This window comes from Crotalus tigris, unplaced genomic scaffold, assembly GCF_016545835.1.
Source record: "Crotalus tigris isolate CLP2741 ecotype Arizona unplaced genomic scaffold, ASM1654583v1 scf7180000018058.1502924, whole genome shotgun sequence".
In the NCBI taxonomy this organism is placed as follows: Eukaryota; Metazoa; Chordata; class Lepidosauria; order Squamata; family Viperidae; genus Crotalus; species Crotalus tigris.
The window spans coordinates 418,613-440,846 of NW_024096801.1; the positions used below are offsets into that span (position 1 = coordinate 418,613).

At 39.6% G+C, this 22,234-nt stretch overlaps 1 protein-coding gene across 1 annotated transcript; it reads left to right on the plus strand.

Moving 5' to 3' along the window:
- Positions 1 to 207: 207 nt before the first annotated feature.
- On the plus strand, positions 208 to 20,908 carry VWA5A (von Willebrand factor A domain containing 5A). Its single transcript, XM_039347289.1, has 19 exons — positions 208 to 351; positions 1,671 to 1,747; positions 3,193 to 3,395; positions 4,016 to 4,238; positions 5,160 to 5,326; positions 7,316 to 7,430; positions 7,663 to 7,835; positions 8,465 to 8,553; positions 9,303 to 9,447; positions 11,014 to 11,093; positions 11,340 to 11,454; positions 12,574 to 12,738; positions 12,932 to 13,035; positions 13,806 to 14,011; positions 15,180 to 15,266; positions 15,956 to 16,054; positions 17,743 to 17,885; positions 18,823 to 18,946; positions 19,510 to 20,908. The coding sequence occupies exons 2-19, from the start codon at positions 1,708 to 1,710 to the stop codon at positions 19,587 to 19,589; spliced, it is 2,358 nt and encodes a 785-aa protein (XP_039203223.1). The 5' UTR covers positions 208 to 351; positions 1,671 to 1,707; the 3' UTR covers positions 19,590 to 20,908.
- Positions 20,909 to 22,234: the final 1,326 nt, after the last annotated feature.

The window sequence follows — 22,234 nt, forward strand, 5'->3', positions numbered from 1 at the left end:
AGCCCATGTTGGGTCTAAGGGAAGGGACGGAGGAAAAGACTGAAAAGTCAAGCTACGGTATCTCCCCGCAGGGATTGCAATGGGCCATTTAGCAGCCCCGGATAAAAGGAAGGAGGAAAAAGGCCCGTCGTTGCATTTAATGTTTCCAAAGCGGAGGAAAACAGGGAGCGGCCAAACGGGTGACCGGCGGTGACTCCAGCAGGCGCAGCTCCGGAACCGAGGCTCGCGCTGATTGGTGCTTCCCGAACGAGGGGAGGGGATAATAGGGAATTTCCTCAAAAACATCGGAGTTTCTCTTTCTGTTGGGTTTTAATGAAAGAGGAAAAAGCGAAGGTGTCCGGATCCTTTAAGGTAGGCAAAATTGTCTTGCGTATCGGAGCGCTTTCTTGCATCTTTCCCACGACTACCTGTTTTTACAGGAAAAACAAAATAGTGCAAGCGTGCCTTCCCGATACATTACTTCCACTATCCAGTTCTGGATTTTTTGCGAATCATCTACAAAAAAAAGGGGGGGGGACTCTTTTTTCTCCGACTGCCCCCTTTTACATTGAAGTCTCCCAAGGAAGCAAGCTACCGTACTTCTATGCTCTTAATCCACCTAACCTTGTATTTCTATTTCTCTGTTCTTGGTCAATAACCTGTTTCCCTAATCACAGTTTGTGAATTCCAACATTCTGGTTCCTCCTAGTGAACTAAGGTAGGTACGCATACCTTCCAGTAAGCATTGACTTCTAGTCGCTATCTGCTGTTACCTCTTATATCGGATTATCCAGAAAAGTCGTGCCCTGTAGCAGGAAGTAATAGTGGTTATATCTATTTGCACTTATTTTGAAATCTGTTCCCCTAAAGAAGAGATGAAAATATTTTCTCTCAAATTCTTCTTATGCTAGTGGGATGCTGTAACTGTTAGCTTATCACTGCCTAGAAATAGCTAAGGTGTTGTTTATTTGTGTTTTTTATAATTTGGATGATGTTCAATCTCAGTGGCATTAACAACAGAAAAACGATTTCACTGCAGTAATGGATTCTGCTGAAGAAAACAAAGTTTTGACTGGCTTCAGCCGCAGGATATCTTTCTCTGGATGAATTCACAAACTGAATTAAACTACAATATGGCTTTATTTTGGTTTATCATGATACATACAGGATCAGTAAATAACCCATGATGTTATAGACATAAACTAAACCCTCAAAGGTTGTTGTCTTACAATTTGACTATTCAATTTTATCTTCTGGCTTCCTGATTGTAGATGTGCCATAATGAACTGTGCAAACAGGGAAACATGGTTATTCCTGATTTGTGTTGTGGCCCATCGAACCTCTAACTAATTCACAGAGATGCAAGATAACAATGGCTAAAAATGAAAGAATTCACACTAGAAATTGGCCAGACGAGCCATAAAGACTTTGCTTAGGGGAAACAGTTCCTGTGCCATGTCAGAAAATCATTTTTTTTTCAGTTGAAATGATTTATATATGATGTGGGAATATATCTATGGAGATTCTCAGTCATCCATGTCATAGTTGTCCCAAAGATACTTTTTCACAAAGATGCTTTTTCATGTTTTTCTTTGAAGACATTTCGCTTCTCATCCAAGAAGCTTCTTCAGCTCTGTGGGAATATACTATTCTCTTAAAATAAAAAGAGTAATATTTTTTGTCTTCCACAGTTGGTGTGCCTTGCTTCTCTTTCATAGAGCATCAATTATGCATCGATGTGGCCTTCTCACATCCTTTAAGGCACCAGGTAAACTGAGTATCTGATTGCTAGTTAATATTGAGTAAAATGGCAAGTTGCATATGACTTAAAAAAGAAGATATGGTGTCTTTAAACTTATGGTTTTAATTCTATAGCTTTGCAGATTATTTGTATACTCTGTCCTTGAAGAATATCTGAAAACTTCAGCTACTGCAAAATGCAACAGGGTAGACAGCTTTGTGTGCTCCAAGAAGTACAGATATTACACCTCTACTCTATGAGCTGCATTGGTTGCCAATTTGCTTCCTGATCCAATTCAAGATGCTAATTATAACTTTTCAAACCTTACATGGCATGGGACCAAGTTATTTGAGGGACCAGCTCTCCCCAGTTACATTTAGCAGAAACAGCATGCTGTGGGTCCAGTCAGCCAATGATCTTTGTTTATCAGTGAAGGACAAATACTTGGTATGCCTTGATATGCATATTTTTTTATGATATAAATTGAGACAGGAAGATCATTTAATTATAATTTATCAGAATATTCAGACAAAAGGAATTCCTCTCATTCAAAGAGGAAACCCAAGAGTAGAATTGATTAGACAGGATAAAAGTAATCTTTCCTTTGCACAGTAAATCAGCTACATGTACCAGTAGCCAGACATATTATATGTATGTCCATTTAAATGAGATCTGATGTCAGAAGAGGTGTAAAATTTAAGACATTAATAAGGAAAAAGTTGTTTGAAGTTCAGGAAAAGACAACCCAGATCAATTAGCACTAATGAACTTTTTCTTATCAGGAGATAATCTCAGGCCTTTCCTTCCATAGTTTATCTTTTCAGTTTAAAAATGTTAGAAGCTATCAATCAATGCATACAGTCATAGGATAAAACCTTTTCCTATATTCCAGCCTGTAATGAGTATTAACACCATTTTAAAGGAGAGAAAAATATTACAAAACTGTTAATTAACATATTTTAAAGTCCATGTCACATGTTCCTCAGCAGGGTCCAGGAAGAGAGCCTTTCTATTGTGGCACCCACCCTTTGGAACAACATTCCCCTAAGATGATTCTAGTCCCATCCTACAGGCCTTCCAAAAGACCCTTAAAACCTGGATATGCATCAAGCTTGTGAATCCCATGCAAGTGTAGAACCCCTTAAACGGCTGCACTGTATATAAGTTTAGAAGGTGTTCTCCCTGCCTTTTTGTTATTGTAGTTTTTGCAGGTTTTAATTGTTTTTGATTATTGAATTTTGTGATTGTTCATTTTTTTAATTATGTATGCTGCCCAGAGTCACACATGTGAGATGGGTGGCCATATAATTAATAATCATCTGGGGATTACAGATTTTGGGGTAAGAGCATAACACCTACGAAAGACATCTTGTCAGCATTTTCGATAGTTAACTTTCAGCATAGGGTTTTCTGCTCTGGGCCAGGCCAGATATTGAGTTAACTATCCTCTTTTTGTTATTTCCACATCTCAGTGCCTTTGAAAAACATTTCTGTGGATGTCATTATACGAGGTTTCGTGGCTGACGTAGTATCAGAACTTCAGTACCAGAATAAAGAAGACAATCCAGTGGAGGTCACCTTTGTCTTCCCTCTGGATGATGAAGCTGCAGTTTATGCCTTTGAGGGTCTGATCGGTGGGACACGGATTGAGGCCGAGATCCGAGAGAAGAAGCAGGTGCAGAAGACTAAAACATTTCAGAATACAAGTTTTGTATTCTAGTTTTGGGAAGGCATAAGAGGCTATATCACTGCACTCAGATTGTCTGAAGAAATCTGCACATCACAATCTGCTATGCTAAACAGACTTAAATACATTTACTTTGGGTTTGATGTATTTTCTTGACAACATTTGTTCCTCTACCATAGTGAAAAGTTAAGTGGTGGTAGGAACAGTGTAACTGCCAAAACATGTGAAAGTGTTTTTCATTTGAAAGGAATACTATCTGGAAAGGTTACTGATGTGTAAGTGCATGCAGTCTTCTTGAGAATGTTATGAAAGTGAATTGCCATTGCTAGCTGAGATTTTTTTAAAACCCCGTCCCAGAGGCTCTTTTTTTTATTATTGAAATTTTTATAAACGTTTTACAATAAAATCCCTCCCCACCTCTCTCCCTCCCATTGACCCTCCCCCCCTTCCCAGAGCTGAATACAGAGCTAAAAACAACAAAAGAAAAACATAAAAAATTAAATAAACATCAAACAATTATACATAAATCCTAAAAAGTTTTTAAACCCCTTTAACTCCATTACCCAGAGGCTCTTTATTTGTGACCTCTTTCTCCCTCTTCAACACAGGCAAAGCAAGAATATGACGATGCCTTAAGTGAAGGCCGTCAGGCTTTTCTGCTTGAGAGAGAAGAAAATACCAGTGACATTTTCACATGCAACCTGGGCAATCTTCCTCCTGGTGCAGAGGCCACATTGAAATTGCGCTATGTTCAAGCTCTAGCTGTGGAACCAGATGAAGCCGTCCGTTTTGTCCTGCCAGCTGTCCTGAATCCCCGCTATGTTCCTGAAGGTAAGCAACTATATTCCCAAGTTCAGCATGGAGATCCCAAAACAAAGCCTCCAATAGGCACCCTCCCTGCCTTCCCTGCTCAATGGTGTCACGCACTGGGAGAATTAACTCAGTTTCATCCTAAAAACCAATAGTTGTGGCTTGATTCATACAAGACATGAAGGCATAATGTATGATGCTTGCATAGGAGTCGATGTGTTCTACACAATCTTTGGGGATGTGCAGTTAAGCAGTGTTTCAGTCACATTGTGCAAACAGCTATAGTTTGCCGTTAGAACAATAAACTCTTGAAGTAAGAAGCTTGAGAAGGAGGCATGCTGCCATTGATCTTTTCCATTTAATTTTACCATTTTATTTTTATTCGTGGATAGAGCTCAAAATGGTGTGCAGTTACTACACCAGACTTTTGCAAGATGGTGCCCACCAAATGAGTATAAGAAGGTGCAAAGAATTCAAAGACCTTCAGTTATCACTTCCCATTATTTTCCTTTCCAAATTAAAAAGAAATACTGATATAAAATGCTTTTTTGTCCCTTTCTATTTTCTTGTTACACCATCTTCATGAAGTAGGCTGGGTTTGCAGGCTGAGAGACTAGGACAAGATAACACATTCTTCAATTTGAGCAGGACTCCTTGTGACTTCATGGACACCTCCTTTTCTTGGCAGGAGTGATTTACCATTGGTTTCTTCCATGGTAACCAGGTAGTAAACATATCCCTCCCTGCTTAGCTTTGAAGTCCAAGTAAAACATCTGCTGGGATCCAAAATCAGAATGAGAATTGTGGCCATACAGGGCTCTGAACCTGTCTTGGTCCAGCTCAATAATCCCAGCACCACAGTTCCACTTTCTTGTTTCAGGTGGTATCCTAATGCCCCCAGATTCAGGCAGCTATCCTCAGGAATCCCTTATCTCTTATCAGGCTCAGAAGGGGGCACCATTACCCAGCAGATACCACGAGTGTCTACAGAAGCTCTGCCCTACACCCTCAGCCTCAGCGCCAAGGTGGAGTCCCCCTATGGCATCATTCGGGTGGATTCAAAATGCAGTCTTATACAAAATATGTCGGAGGATCGCACTGCTGCCCAGGTAAGGCTGCTTAGGACTTAAAGATTTGGATGGGGAGAAACTTTGGATAAAAAATTATTTTTCCAGCACTGCACACTTCATACATCACACCAGTAGAGGTAGCCCTCAACTTATGACCTCAACTGAGACCAAAATTTATGTTGCTAAGTGAGAGGTTTATTAAGTAAGTTTTGTCCAATTATACAACTTTTTTGTCACATTTGTTAAGTGAATCACTGCAGTTGTTCAGTTAGTAAGTGACTAATTAATAAATGTTCAATTAGTAAGTGTTAAGTGATTCTGGTTTCCCCATTAACTTTGCTTGTCAGAAAGTTGCAAAAGGTGATCATATGACCCCAGGACACTGCAACCCATCATAAACGTGAGTTGTCAAGCATCCAAAAGTAAATCATGTGAGCCTCGAGATGCTGCAACGATCATAAGTGTGAAAAATGGCCATAAGTCACTTTTTCAGTGCCATTGTAACTTCAAACAGTCACTAAGCGAACTATGGTAAGTCGAGGACTCCCTGTAACCTGTATGAACCTAACAGCCAAATGAAATACAGGATTGTTCCCACCATTTGAACTGACCTTTAGAAGAAAAAAATGGAAATAGGATGGGGGATTAAGACTGATGCTGAAAAGCAATGGTGCTGCTGCCCCAATAGAGGGCTCTAGATGCGTAGGACCTGCCAGATGCAGTTCCTTTTAGAACTGCTGAAAAAAATTGGTCTGCTGCAAAGTAAAGCTACAGATAATCGTCAATTTAATAACTCTTCATTTAATGATGGTTTATAATTACGATAGCCTAGAAAGAATGCTTTACAGCCGTAAAGCATCTCTGGCCATTGCAAAACCCCAGCAGTCATGTGATCACTGCCTAGGTGCATGACAACCTATTCACACTTATAACTAGTGCCAAGCACCTTCTAATCATGTAAGTGTCATTTGGAATCTTCTCTACTAGCTTTCCCAGAAAGTCAGTAGTTGTAAGCTGCTGTATCTGCCCAAAGGATTCCCTCTGGTCTATAAATGCTGGTTGAAAGAGCTGCATTCTTGCACCCGATCAAAGGATTTCCCTTTGTGCATCGAGGTGATCTGAACTCCTTTGACAAACAGTTCTTTCAGTCAGCCCCCAGAGACGAGAGGGCATCAAAATCTAAGCAGAGAGGCTGCATGGTAAGGCAAGAAGTGTGGGGTGCCTGATGGATAGGAGAGGTTCAACGCAAGCCTTACACAAATGTCTCTTTCTTCAGGGGCTGAAAATCCTGCTTGGAGTTTGGCAGGAAAGACATTCAGCTCCTGAGCAGAGAAACAGCTTGATAAGGAAAGAAGTGAAGAGTGCCATGGGCAGGACCAGCACAGGATGCACACAAAGGTGCTGGGATTATAGCCAATGAGCAAAGCAGTCATATGGGGGTCTTGCTCAATGACTGAGATTATGACCTAATTGTGGTCATAAGTCAAGCGCTACTCGTACATGGTTTCCCAAATAATTATATGTACATAAATAATGCATATTATTTATTTAGAAATAATGAGTAAATCCCTAACTCACTTGCCTTGATGATGTTATTTATGGCTCCAAGGGCTGACTATACATAGCCAGAAGATTCCCAGGTGCCTGTTCCCCAATCAGGTAGTCTTCGGATATGTTATGCTACCAATCCCATCATTCCCAGAAAGCAAGGCTTATGTAAATGAGAGAACACCAGGTTTTATAAATGGTCTTTTTCGCAAAGAGTAGATGGGCTTGCAAGGATGAGCATCTTCTGAAAGTCCTCTTAGAGTGGGCCAAATGGTTAGGGATCTGGGTGATCTGCTCCTATCAATGCTCCTATCAGAGCTAAAAGGGATCCTCCCTTAATGGAAGACTTAAGGCAAGGCAGCATTTGTAGCATCTTAGAGACTTAGCATAGCATTTACTTTGAGAATTCATGGCCTGGGATCTACAGCGGGGTTAGAATTGCAACCTGTAAGCACTTTGGTTTCACTTCTCTTCCCAAAGGTCTCCTTGGCTAAAGGGCACCAATTTGACCGTGATGTGGAACTGCTGATATATTACAAAGATGTTCACAAGACCAGTGCCATTTTAGAGGTTGGGAAATCTGGAACTGCCTCAGGTGAGCAAAGTTTAAGACAAAGGGGGAAATTTATCCTCTTCACTACAGTACTCAGCAATCCCTTTTAGCTTGCCTATCAGTGAAGGATGCAATTCAGCAACATATGGAGGAACACAGGTTCTTCATCTTTGGCATAAGCTATCATGTGGCTGAAGTGGAAGTCCTAGGAATTGGAAGAGTCCTGCCATGAGTGAAAATGTCTACTGACTGCTTTTCTTCCTGCAATATATAGGTTCATTGATGGGGGACCCAGCCCTCCTGCTAAGCCTGTACCCCAACATTCTAGCTGCCAAAGCAGGTCAGCATGTTCCTGGAGAGTTTATCTTCCTACTGGATCGCTCTGGCAGCATGGATACCATCGTGGGTACCAGTTCTGGCTCATTATCACGCATCGAGAGCGCTAAGGTATTTTAATGGTGGATAAGTGGATGAATCAATTGGATTGTTGAAGATGGAGAATGAAAAGTGGTCTACGACAGTGGTTCCCAACCTGCTGTCCACGGACCCCTGGATGGCTGCTATGTCATCACAGAGGGTCCGTGAAAACTTGAAGAAATGTCATGGTTTAAATCTTGAGTTAAGTCTTGGAGTGTCTATGGCCATGATTTATGGCCACAAAAGCTATTTAAAGGGGGTCTGTGGTGAAGAAAAGGTTGAGAACCAATGGTCTACAATATTTATAAGCTATATATATTGCCTGTGTAGGATTTCCTCAAATCTTTCTATGTGCTTATGCTACTGTACATGGTCCTTTCCCTTTGATCTGTTAGACCCTTCTGACTTAATTCTGTGAAGTACAGTGGATTTAGTGTCTAGGGAAGGTCACAAAGTAAGAGCTGGGATGATAATTGGAGCCCAAATCCCTTTATCTTACATCCAAATACAATAGTTGACTTTGCAAAGGGAGGACTACAGAAAAGTAGAGGTGATATATATGGAAGCTGTCATTTTAAGTCTGAAAGGATGTGCTGGGATATCTAAAGTGACTCCAGATGTTTCTCTCTTTCCTCCCCCTCCCCCCCCTTCCATTTCAGGAGACCTTGATTTTCTTGCTAAAGAGTCTCCCTCTGGGATGTTACTTCAACATCTATGGCTTTGGCTCTACTTATGACTCATTTTACCCGTGAGTATTAAAAGATGCCTTTTGTCCATCTTTTTATTTCTTGGTTTCTCCAGCTCCTACTTGTTATGTAAAGTATATTTGGAAAGAATTAAATAGATAATTTGCTTTTAAAAGAAATACAGGGTTAAATAGGAGAAACTCCAAAGTTCTTAAGTTAGGAGTAAAAGAAAAAAAAAATTACACAGTGATGTGTCTTGCATGTGCCACTTTCTTGAAATCCCTTTTCTTAACTTGAAAATCATATGAAAGCTTTATCATAGACCAGAAGCATGTGGAATTTTGGGATTGTAGGGCCCTACTTCACTTTTGAGAGCCTGCACTCCAAAAAGAAATAATGTGAGCACAAAAACTAAATTTTACTGACATAAAGAAACATTAAGTAAGCATAGTTTAATTTTTCCCAATGCTTCTAGTAATTTCCTCTTTTATCATGAATTATAATGAAAACTATAATTGGGTGAAAGTTCATAACCTTGAGAATCTCCTATTGGGTCCTAAGGAGGTGTTCCCTTGTCTTCTTTGGCCTTCTTGATAGCCATATAGTGCCCTTGGGTTCTCTATACTTCTTAGCATATTAAGGATGATAAATTATGAAGAATGGCTTTGGTCTGGTGTGGTTGTGCTTTAAGGCTATGAAAAGTGAGATGATGAAGAATAGATTCTTGTGGATATGGGAAATATATAAAAAGTTGTTTGGGAGAACTTGGTTTAGCTTAGTAATAGCTTTCACCCTCTGGCTCCTTCCACAGGCAGAGTGTTAAGTATACTCAGCAGACCATGGATACATCTGTCCAACGTGTGAAGAAGCTGTGTTGTGACTTGGGAGGCACAGAGATTGTAAAACCCCTGAAGGCCATTTACAGCCAGCCATGCCTTGAAGAACATCCTCGACAGGTATTCAATTCTAATGAGATCTTTCTTTTTACATAGAATCAGGATTTATGCACGAGCACAAAAAGATTTATAGAAAAGCACATAATGCCCATAACTACCAATATAAGGACTCTTCTAAGAAGCTTTACTTTTATTATATGCTCTAACTGTTACAAGCATAGCCATGGTTTGCAACCTTTCATGGTTGCAACCAAATAGATTTAGATGAGACCAGTTCATGTTTTCTAACATACAACTGAGACCTTTAATCCATCAGTAAATATTCATTTTCATTTCTGTATATATAGCTATTCTATAAGACCAAAACTTCACTTAGATCTATTACATTCTTCTCTTGTTCTTAATTTCACAGATACATTTCTGTTTTTCTTCCATTTATTTCATTAATCTGCATTCTCTATATTTACTACTCTTATATTCTTCCAAATGTAATGATTATCACCTGGTGGGTCCATAAATATTGACCTCCACGGCCCATCATGGCTTTAGATCATTAAGGTCTTTGCATGCCATTTTTAATAAGATAGGGAAGATACAAACTAGGTCAGGGATCCCCAACCTGCAGGCCCTAGCCCATTACCAGGCCATGTGAGAAGTGGGCCGGTGCACACAAGAATCTCCACTCATACGAGCGGCACCCCAAAGGTTTCTCTCTTGCTGAGTGGAGCTGTGCCCATGTGTGCCCACTACTTACGTGGCCCAATCCCCCTCTCCACCCCAGCCAGGCTGCCAAGCCACCTGCTCCCGATGCTCCAAAAGCGGAGCTGTGAGAGCAGAGGTTGAGTGGGACGAGTATGCCCTGTTCAGCTTCGCTGACTGACTGAGGCTGCCTGAGCATTGGTGAGTCTGAAGGAGCATGAGACCATGCCCACAAAGTCTTTTCTTCTCCGTGCCAAAAGCTTTTGCAAACAGATGAAAGGCTTCAGGGGAGTGACTTCACACTACTTCAGGCCTTCCGTCCCTTTGCAAAAGCTTTTGGCTTGCAAAAGCATGAAGGAGCATGAAACCACACCCCAAAGACTTCTCTCTTGCATGAATGGAGCTGTGTGTGCACGCGCGCAGTAGCCCGCCACTCACACGGCCCAATTCCCCTCTTTCCCCCCCTCCATCCAGACTGCCAAGCCGCAAAAGTTGGGGCCCACTGAACTAGGTTACCAGTATCAGTTATACCAATACTCTATGCAGCATTCTTTATTAATGGTAAATACTGTTGATCAGTTTGGGCATATTTTGGTCAATATGCCATCAAGAAAACATCACTCCAAATTTGCTTGTGCTATTTTGATCACGTCAAAATTTCTAATCTAGAGACTACTTTGCAAGCCAGCATACAGTTACTCAGAACAAAAACAGTAACTATACACAGAGCCAGCAGGTCACCATGTCTAGAACCAAGCCATTTTGGAGGATGTAGAGATTGTTAAGCAAATCTTTGGCTTCATTCCAGTCCTGTTGTCTCTTTGACTAGCCATAGGAAGTTCAAATTAAATTTCTTCTTGCCTGCTTCCAGTGATCTTCTCCCTGCCCTTTAGAATTTTCACTTCAAGTTGCTCTCTATCTCCACAGATCTTTGTGTTCACTGATGGAGAAGTGTCCAATACAAATGAGGTCATTGCTGAAGTTCGATGTAACAGTCACAGCCACAGGTAAGAAAAGGTAAAGGTAAAAGTTTCCCTGTCACTCATATCCAATTCTAGTGCACAGTGCTCAACTCCGTTTCTTGGCTGAGGGAGCCAGAATTGTACAAAGATAATTTCCATGGTTATGTAGCCAGCATGGCTATATGTCAAAGGCACACAGAACGGGTAAGAAGAGAGGATGAAATTATTTTCTTGTTGTTCTTGTCGCTTAGTTTCCATCAGCTTCCACCCTCTTCCTTCCTCACCAAACAGGTGCTTTTCCTTTGGCATTGGGGAAGGGGCTTCCACATCCCTGGTCAAAGGCATTGCTCGAGCGGCTGGAGGCAGTGCCGAATTCATCACTGGCAAAGAACGTATGCAGGCCAAGGTCAGGACTCTTCCTCTTCACAGGCTTTAGCTTTGGTGCATGTCATTGATATATAGTTCCAGGATTTAGCATCTTCTATGCTGCCACTTAATTATATATCTTTAATATTTCAGCTGCAGTGGCTTAATATCTTTGAGATAAAGTAGAACATGGGTTATCCAGTATTAACCAAAGTTGCAAGATATAATTCATAGAATCACAGAATGTACTGTCTAGGCTATTCAATCCAATTCCCTTTCAGAGCAGGTACCCTCATTGAAACATCTTGCTTCACCTCCATTCTGAACACATCAAATGAACCAAAGCCTATCTACTTCTCTAGGTAGTTGATTCCACTGCAGAACTGCTCTTACTATCAGAAAGTTTTGTCTAACTTCAAATCAGAATCTGTCTTCCTGTAATTAAATCTACTATTCCATACCCTGCATTCTGGAATAAAAGATAATGTCTTCTTTGTTTCCTTCATTTAGGAGCTAAGGCAATATATAAATTTATTTAGATGTTTTAAGGCCACCCAATTCATCACTAATTCTGCAATCCCTTTCAGGTATTTGAAGAGTGCCACTGTATCCCTCCTCAACCATCTTTTCTGAGTTCTAAACATACTCTGCGCCTTCAGTCTGCCTTCACAGAGCTTAGATGTTAATTCCCCAATCTTCTTTCCTATCTTCCTCTGAATCTGCTGTGTTCTTTCCTTTCTGCTTAAAAGAGTAATGGCCAGAACTAGTCATAGCATTCAAGGTGGAGTTGTACAAAGCAGAATACAGTTGAATAATTATTTCCAGTGACTTGAAAATTATTCTTATGCAGTTGCAGCATAAAACTGCATTTACCTTCTTTGCAGCCAAAAGCTACTCTTTATATTCAGTTTTCAGTCAAGTAGTTTTGTTTTGCCAATATTACCAGTCACAGTCCAGAGGACTTACTGTCATGAGGAGTGGGAGCAGAATAAAACACTTTGTGCAGTCAAAATTTTGATTGTTTTTGCAGAAGCTATTTTATAATCTCAAAGCTAGAGCAGTGACAACCTTAATATTTTCAAAGTAAATTTTGCCTTTTATTTCTCAGAGGATCCTGAAATTTTATATTGCTTCTTCATAAGATTCCTGTTTCCTGCAGGCTTTGCAAAGTCTGAAGAAGGCCCTTCAGCCAGCAATAACGGGGATCTCTGTGAACTGGGAGTTGCCTGCTGGCCTTGAGGCCACACTGGTGGGATCAGGCCCTCGGGTCATTTTCCAAGGTCAACGCTGCCTCATCTATGCCCAGATCCAGGGGCAACTTCAGGCAAGTGATCCACCTGAGGCCCACCAACCTGAGAAATCCTCCCTCCTGTGGTGTAGACTATACCCTGTGCTAGCTCAGCTAAGGGTATTCAGTTGCCCTCCTTCAGCACCTCTAATCTAGAGTTGTCCTGATCCTCACAAAGAATTTCCCTTCTTTTCCCCTTCCTTCCTTTGCGACTTTTGTTTTTATACAGGCGTCAGGCTCCATGGAGGGGGCAGCCGTTGTTCGGTATAATTTCCAAAATGAGACTTCCACAGAAACAACAAAGTTCTCACTCCAACTTGAGAAGACAGACAGGTATAATCCAAGGCTGAGGAAACCCTTTAAAGGAGTGAGTCAGTGGGAGCACATCCAAAATATTTCTCTGAATCCTGAAGCAGATGCCTCTTTTTCAGATTCGCAGAGTTTCTTCATGACCCACTCCCAGCTATCTCTTCACATACAATGCAGCCGGGAGTAGTTTATGAACCAAAAAAAAAAAGATGAAGCTGTTTTGTTGATTCAAAGAGAGGTGCTTTTCACCTAGCAGAGCCATTTCCTCTTGGAGATGACATGTCCTTTGTATGTTAATGCCAAATAAAAGTAGGAAGCCACCTCCTTGATCAACTTTATTGCTTAGATGTGTGTGTCATCTCTTGCCCTCTGGATTCACAAACCTTTAGCCAAGGGCCCAGAGATTTGACTAGATTCATGATTGTTCTGGCAGTTTTCATTGTGAAAACATAGTTAAGAACATATTGACTAAAGCCCAAGCCAATACAAAACAAACCACATGTGTTTACTTCCAGGCTACAGAAGTGCTCCTCCAGGGGAATATTCAGGCTCTGCTTTTTCTCTTTTTAGGGAAGAGACAACAAGGAAAGATCTTTTTTGCTCCAGGTTTTCAGTTTCATTGAGTTAAAATCCAACACAAGCAAGTTAGTCCCTATTAACTTTTTGTCGTATTTACTGTCAGCTGATCCACTGGACAGAAAACCATGATATAAAAGGAGCTGACAATAAATTAAGATTTGGTGTATGATGTAATGGCAGCCCTTTCTCTGCCCATCCCTCCCCTTTCTTTGCAGGCTCCCTGTTCACCGTCTTGCAGCTCGGGCGCTGTTGCAGGAATTAGAGGAGGACAAGGAGAAGGTTGAAGAAAAGCAGCTTCTGGCACTAGAGACAAGCCTGAGCTCTGGGGTGGTGTGTTCTCAGACAGCTTATGTGGGTGTGAACACAGAGCTGGGCAAGCCGGTTCAAGGACCTCTCCTCCACCGAGATGTCCCCCTTCAAGGTGAGTTGGGAGCAAAAGATGGCAGATCAGTCCCATGCCTTGAATGGTCATTGAATCAAATGACGGACTGATTTGCAGCTGAGCTTCTCCAGATAGTCTGGAGTCTTGCCTGGTGGAGCTTCAGTTAAAAAGCCCATTGCTTCCTGGACTTTAGCTGTCCAACAATGGGCAGAGCAAGTGGCAGGTATTGATTGCCAGGTATTGCTTGCCAGGTATCATCAACATATCATAGTTTTGTAATGACCTCGCTGGATTGCTGGTTTTCTACTTCCTTTCTGAGCTGTCAGGCTGTTCTTTTTAATATCTGAATGAGAATCGTTGATTGTAAAATCAAAAGAATGAATACAGTAATGATTTCTTCATTAGGATATCCCCTCTTTCCTTCAGAGAATGACCCGTCTGTAGTTTCAAAACCTGGAAAAATGGGGAATATCTGCAGCATTTGTACATATTATGCAGCTTCATTCACAGCGCATCATTGCCCAATTCTTGTACCACCATTAAACATTAAATGTGACCCCAAACTACTAAAAGGCTGCCCTTCCATCCCCAGAAGGATAGTAACTTTTTCAAGAAAGAGTTGCAGCTGCCTACAAGGAGAAACCAGAAAGATGCCTGGAAATGGTTTCTTCTAAGAAGTGTGTGTGTGCTTGTACCTTCAAGTCAGTATTGATACATGATGACTGCCTCGACAAATCCTGACAGTTTACATCAGGGTTTCAAAAGTGGCTTGCTATTGCCCCACCCCTTAGAATTAAGAGAAAGTGGCTAGCTCCAGGTCACCCAGCTGACTTGTGGCAAGACTAGAACTCACATCTCCTGGTTTATAGCCATTTAAAAAAAAGTAATTCAGACTGCCAGTTGTTGTTGTAGGGGGGGCTTTTTCATATTCCAGCTCAGACTTGCTATCTCATTCACTCTGCATCTGCTGGGATCTAGGTTAACATCCCTCAACATTTGGCAACCTTAAGATGTGTGGACTTAATCTCACTAGGGAATTCTGGGACTTTTAAGAAGCCCATGCATCTTAAAAGTTGTCAAGGTTGAGAAATACTGATCTAGACCATTCAGCGGGGAATAGGACATGAAGAGAAGGAAAAATTAATCTTGGCTTATTACAGTTCTCTTGCAAAATATTTTCCTGTGTTCTATTTTGGAATGTCTGCAGCTTTGATGGCAGCACCACCAGCATACTACAAGGCAGTAGGATCAGCACCTAAATATTCATGTGCAAACATCTTCCATAAACGTTCAGGTAATCTCTATGGGCAAATGTGTATCATAACCAATAAAGTAATTCCTGTTAGTCATTGTACAAGCAAAAGAAATGCTGTTCTCATTAATTTCCTTTATATTCTGTATGAAGATCAAGCATGGGTTGCATTCATTCATATTAATAAATACAATAAATAAACGTAGAATATTATTTGTGTAAGGTGGTTTTGGGCTATGCTGCAACCTCTCATTTTTGTGAGGCAGGCAGAATTGAGGTGCAAACAACTGTTGGGAGTCCAAAATTGGACCTTTAAGACAAAGCCTAATATTTGCACCTCTGAAAATCTTATTTTTGAAGTTGCAGATAACAAAATGTAAAGGATTGTGATATGGTGGGAGGAATAAACAGGCAGTTTTATAGTTAACAGTAATGAGTTCTAGAAACCTGTAGTTCAGTGACTGAAACAATGAGTTATACTTTAGTGGGGACAGGGTTCAACCTTGTCAGTTTTAAAATATGTGAACTTCACTTGGCTGGGGAATTCTGGGAGTTGAAGTGCATGCAGGTTAAAAGTTGTCAAAGTTGAGAAATATTGTACTGATCTAAACCATCCAGAGATCATGGAGGACTGGAAAGACACAGAGATAAGGAAACATTAATTTTGGATTATTACAGCTTTTATTGCAAAAGTTGTTTTCCTGTGGTGTTTCATTTTGGAATGTCTACAGCTGCCAAATTAGATGATGGAGCACATTTCAGCGCAATGTCTTCAAGTTCACTTTTGAGGATGAAAAGCACTCAGATGGCATGTGTTGTACCAATTGAAGGTAATTCCCCTCATCACTGGAACCCTAACTTTTAAAAAAGCCATTTCCACAAATGTCCATTATATTTTGCATATAAGTCGAACATGGAATGTGGTTTGTGTCAGAAATTACAAAGTGATTTAAATAATAAAAGTAGGAAATGTGTTCATTTATGACTGTCCAAGCTTGTCAAAACAAATCTGGATAAACAGTAACATCAATAAGAACAAAATATACATTCCTGCTATCAGCCTCCTGAGATGGGAACATTTAACATCCCAAATGTCCAGAGGGAAAAAACAGATTTTTAGTGTCTTTTGAAAAGCTGATAGGGTTGAGGTTAATCAAATCTTGGAGTTTGGGGGGGGGGGTAATCAATCCAAAATGCAGGTGCTGCACAAAAAAGACACATTTTGTTGATTCAGCCAGGCGACATTGACACAAAGGGACCTAAAGCATGACTTGTTCACAAGCACAAATGAGAGGGAGATGGGTGGTCCCACAAGTCACCTGGCTACCATTTGCGTATCTTTAAATTGCAATGTATCTTCTGATATCCAACCTTTTGCTTTTGTGAGGTTGGTAGAATGGGATAGAAAAATATGAGGGTTCAAAATTGGACCTTTAAGCAGATACCTGGGATTTGTGCCGCCCAAAGATTCATATCTGATGTTGCAGATAGTCAAATTTAAAGGGTAAATATAGAGGAGGGATTAAACAAGCAATTTAATAAGTGTGAGATCTAGAAACTTGTTCCTCAAAATCCTGTTTTTAAATCTCTTCAAGGTTTCATATTGATAAGATAGTCCTCAACTTAGGACCACAATTGAGTGCCCAATTTCTGTTGTTAAATGAAACATTTATTAAGTGAGTTTTGCTCCCTTCTACGACTTTTCTTGCCACAATTGTTAAGTGAATCACTGTAGTTGATATTAATAACCTGGTTGTTGTGAATCTGGCTTCACTTTGCTTGTCAGAAGGTCGCAAAAGGGATCACATGACCTTGGGATGCTGCAATGGTCATAAGTATGAACCAGTTGCCAAGCATCTGAATGTTAATCATATGATCATGGGGATGCTACCAAGGTTGTAACTGTGAAAAATAGTCATAAGTCACTTTTTTCAGTGCTGTTGTAACTTTGAATGGTCACTAAATGAACTGTTGTAAGTCGAGGACTATCTGTAGCCAGATAACACAAAAAGGATCTTATTCCCTTGTTCCAGCTCTGGTTAATGAACCTAAAATGCAACACCTGAATTAACAGACATCATTGTTTTTCTTCTCTACCTCAACTCAAAAATAAAATAAAAATCAGATTGGATTCATTCTTTTATTTAAAACCTATGAAAATGGTTTCATTTTATTAAGAGTAATCTCTTTGGTAAAAAGTTAAGAAATTGGACAGCAAATGAATATTTTGGATAAGGATGGATTTGAAAGTGAAAAGGTGAAGGTAACATTTATGAGATGATTGGTCATACGAATTTGATTAAAAAAGTAAATAATCCAGAGTTACATTAGTAGTCCCCCTCTTATGCTATGATTTTTGCCTCTGTATTTAGCTCAAAAATCATTCCTTCCAGCAAAAGATACAAAGAGGCAAGTTGATACATTCAATGTAAAAAAACCAGCTAAGAGGAAATTGAAGGTAAACCTTGATGGGTTCTGAACATTTGAGATACTGAGATTCCCCTTTTCACCAATTTAGAAAGCAGAACCAAGGAAGAAGAATCTCCTCTTTTGAAGCTGGTATCCCTGCAGAATGCAGATGGCTCCTGGCCTCATGGGCCTACCCTAGCCGCCATACTAGATCTCAGTGAAGCTGAGATCTCAGGCAAAGCACCAGCCAATGTAAGTTTTTGTAAATTTTTCATAATGAACTATAAAAGCTTTATTCATTTATTATTGTCTATCGATAAAAAAGTCCATGTTCAGCTAATTTGAGGGAAAGGAGTACAGAATTAAAATCATACAAGCATTCAAGAACCCTCCAGGTGCAGTGGGCATCAAATCACCCATTGCAGGATTGAAGCAAGAAGTTGTGAGAGTTGTATTCCAGAAAGTCCAAAGGATAACAAATTCAAGTTCAGATTGAATCAACTGTTACTAAAAAAAAGCTTTGTGACATTAGTAGAATGTAAGCAGGCATTTTTAAGAACACAGGAGCTGTCAACGTAGATGGAAAGACAGGCCAATGCATGTTTACCCTGCCTTTATTCCTTCATTTTGCCATGATGGGAGATGGAAGGCACAGCCATCTTATGTTGCTCTTCCCCTAAAAACATTTTAACATCTTCAATATTTCATACATATTATGGAACATTTAGCTCATTCAACAAAGCTATCTCAGCATTAAGACATCGAGTGGACTAGGACACTGGAGATGGTTGACAATAATCAGGAGAGATGTCTTAACTGAATTTCACTCCTTGAAAAACAGAGTCTTAATTATTGTTAATGAAAACCATGGTATCCATTACCTACTTCAATCTATAGTTTTGAATTCTAGATAATAGCTAACTTGTATTTCTGATTTAGTTACAGAATAATTATTTTTAGCCATCATTTGAAAAAAATATTTTGCACGTCTCTATAGGACAGTGTTTCTCAACCTTGACAATTTTAAGGCATGTGGACTTCAACTCCCAGAATTCCACAGCCAGCAATGCTAGCTGTGGAATTCTGGGAGTTGAAGTCCACATGCCTTAAAATTGTCAAGGTTGAGAAACACTGCTATAGGATAACATGTAAGGCTCATTCAGCATCTTTTCCCCACCATTGCTTTCAGGTGGCCTCAGATATATGGGCAACAGTGCTGGCTGTTCTCTGGCTTCATTTGAATGCTGCAGAACAGAAAGATGAATGGGAACTGCTGGAAGGAAAAGCTGTCCATTGGCTCCAAGTGAACGCAGGTGAGGTACTGAGAGCAGCTTATCAAGGGAAAACAATGTAAGGATAAGAAATAGTGTGTGGCAGTCTTTAATCTGCCTTGGGTGATCATGGAAAGAGCTGATCAATACTAGACCTTGTTAGTACTTGGAGACCACAGGAAATCATGGGACTGCTGCCTAGACTGAGAAGGTGAAGAAACATATCAAAAGAAGGCAATTCTATATTATTGCCAAGAAGGCTACCTTGAAATGTCCATGAGGTAACCAGGAATTTGATTCAAGGGAATCTTTGTTTTATGGAAAAAGAGATTTGGTGAATGAAATTCCAGCAGCAGTACTACTTAATGCCACCCTTCTTGCTGATTCTAGTTTTTGAAGTATTTTTTGGTAGATCAGTTCCTTAGAATTCCCTAGCCATAATAGCCATTGCTGAGATTTCTGGGAGTTGACTTCCTGAAGTTTAAAGGGTATCCAAATTCATGTGAACTGCCTTTTGGACATTGGAAGATGTGCTGAATGCTATATTGTTATAATTGAAGTGGATGTTGCTTGAGCAATCCTGATTCTTGACTATTCATTTACAGGAGATCAACTGGCTAAGTGTGTGAAGGCTGGTAATGCAGTTCTGGGAGGTAGAGTCAGCCCCCAGGTATTCGGGCTCTGAGTTTACAGTGTCATCCTATGCCTGAAACTGGAACATCTGCATCTATTCTGCTTCTATTCTTGCTGAAATGTAACCTGCTGCAACCCCCTTAACAATCTATTAGGTCCTGAAAGTACCAGTGCCTTGCTTACAAAATCACTAAGTTCTAATGCATCACAAATTGCTTTATTGGTGTATTGATATAGACACATTCTAGCATGTAGAATGTAGCAATAGCAATAGCGTTTAGGCTTATATAGCACCCCATAGCATTTTATAGCACTCTCTGGGAGGTTTACAATGTTGAAACATTATTTGCATATTGCCCCCAACAATCTGGGTCCTCAATTAACCGGAAGGCTGAGTCAATCTTGAGCCCCATCATCAGGGTTGAATTCCAGGCTGTGGGCAGAGTTTGCCTACAATATTGCATTCTAAATACTATGCCACCAGTATTTGTTCCATGATACATAAATATAGATATAGATTATCACTGCTTGTTAGAATGAAATGAAAGAATGAAAATTAAAGCTGACATCTACCACCCCAATATTTCTGTTTTAATTTGCAATCTAAAGTTTATATCAAGACCTCGGAGTGTAAATCTGTATGCATCTTCCACTAATTAAAAATTAGGGATGCATTCCTAATCCCAGCAAAGCCCAAAATAGATTCGTATAATAAATGAAATTTTCATTGATCTGAAAGAGCAATTTAGGATTAAACACTCTAGTTAAGAATGAAAACCCCAGATCAGTATTAAGCTCAGATAATGTTTATGGTTGTAAATTTCATTATGCTAGTAGTATAAAATAATGGAGGGGATGCTTACAAAAAACTAAAAGCCACTTTGATGTAGTGATTAAGGCATCAAACACAAATTAGGGGGTTTTGAATCTTGCTTTACGCATAAAGCCATCTGGGTGACTTTGGGCTAGCCACACTCTTAGTCTTAAGAAACATCTAATGATAAACCATTGCTGAAAACCCTTACCAAAACAAACAGCAGGGTCTACTCCAGCCTTCACAAAAAAATCAACAATAACTCAAAAGCATACACATGCTTAGAAATACAAGCTTCTCTCACTGTTTTTATAACTTTATTTAATAAATCATAAATATATTAATAAAGTTTGGAAATAGGAACAGTAAATTTAAAATAGTTTTAAAATGTTGAATTATGCAATCACTTAGAGTTTATCAATATATAAAGAATTTTGAATTTATTGAAGTATTCCAAAGATGATTATTTTCTTATACCATCCCAGACATAAAATCTTGGATAGATGGTATATATTCATACTGTTTATATAATAAATAGAATAACTATTCTGCATAAAGATTTAATGCTACCCTTTGTTTTTATCTTGGATATAAATGTGACTTTACTTTTTGGTCAGTTACTTATTGTGGGGGCACTAGTCATCCCCAGTGTAATAGATTACTGAGGGAGTTAAATTAATGAAGCTTCTAAGATACATTAATGGTCTACTGTCCTAAAGGTGCTTTTTCAACAGGCAATTGGACTTTTTTGTTTTTCCTTTGAAGATGTTTTGCTTCTCATCCAAGAAGTTTCTTCAGCTTTGACTGGATGTGGAGCTGAAGAAGCTTCTTGGATGAGAAGCAAAACATCTTCAAAGAAAAACAAGAAAGTCTAGTTGCCTCTTGAAAAAGCATCTTTGGGACAACCGTGAACTGGATGACTGAGAATCTCCATGGACATTAATGGTCCACTATTTGACAAAGTATGCTACCCAGACCCTTGAATCAAATACTTTTCCTAAACAAATGAGTTTTATAAGGCACAAGCACAAATGAATAACACTCCTACTCAAATTGTGAAGATAAAGCCTGTAAATCTCAGCAGATGGCAGCCTCTCCAATTTTGCCTGAGCTAGGAAGATAAGCAGAATAAGACCTTATTAAATAGAAGGCCACATAAGCTTAGGTCAAGGATATCAATCAACAAGACCTTCTCCCACTGTGTTAGTCTTCTTTAACATGATCCAGCTCAGATTTCCTCCCAGATTAAATCATCTTATTTTACGACCTTTCTAGCCGCAGTTGTTAAGTGAATCATTGCAGTTGTTAAGTTAGTAGCAGTTGTTAAATGAATCTGCTTTCCCCATCAACTTTGCTTGTCAGGTCACAAAACCTGTTCACATGATCCCGTTCATAAATATGAACCAGTTGCCAAGCATCCAAATTTTGATCACATGACTATGGGGATGCTGTAACAGTCGTAAATGTGAAAAATAGTCATAAGTCACTTTTTTCAGTGTTGTTGCAACTTTGAATGGTCACTATACAAACTGTTCTAAGTCGAGAACTACCTGTATGTGCAAATAATGGAATCTAACGCAATATTTTTGAAATCTCTCAGATTATATGAGTAACAATTAGATTTTTGTGACATATAAGGACAGTAACTCAGTAATAATTACATTTTAAAAAATTAAAAATTACCTTAAAGTGCTCTGGCGTAAAGAAAATGAATAGCTACAAAAATGGAAATATTCTGGTAAGAGAGTTAGCAGTGCTTCTCCAAAGATTATATTCTACAACCCATCAGTTCACATGTTCAGTAGATGGCAGCAAAAATGAGATTTCTGTTTGCTTGTGTTGCCATCTAGTAGTCATTCAGATCTTTATAATCCTGTACTTGG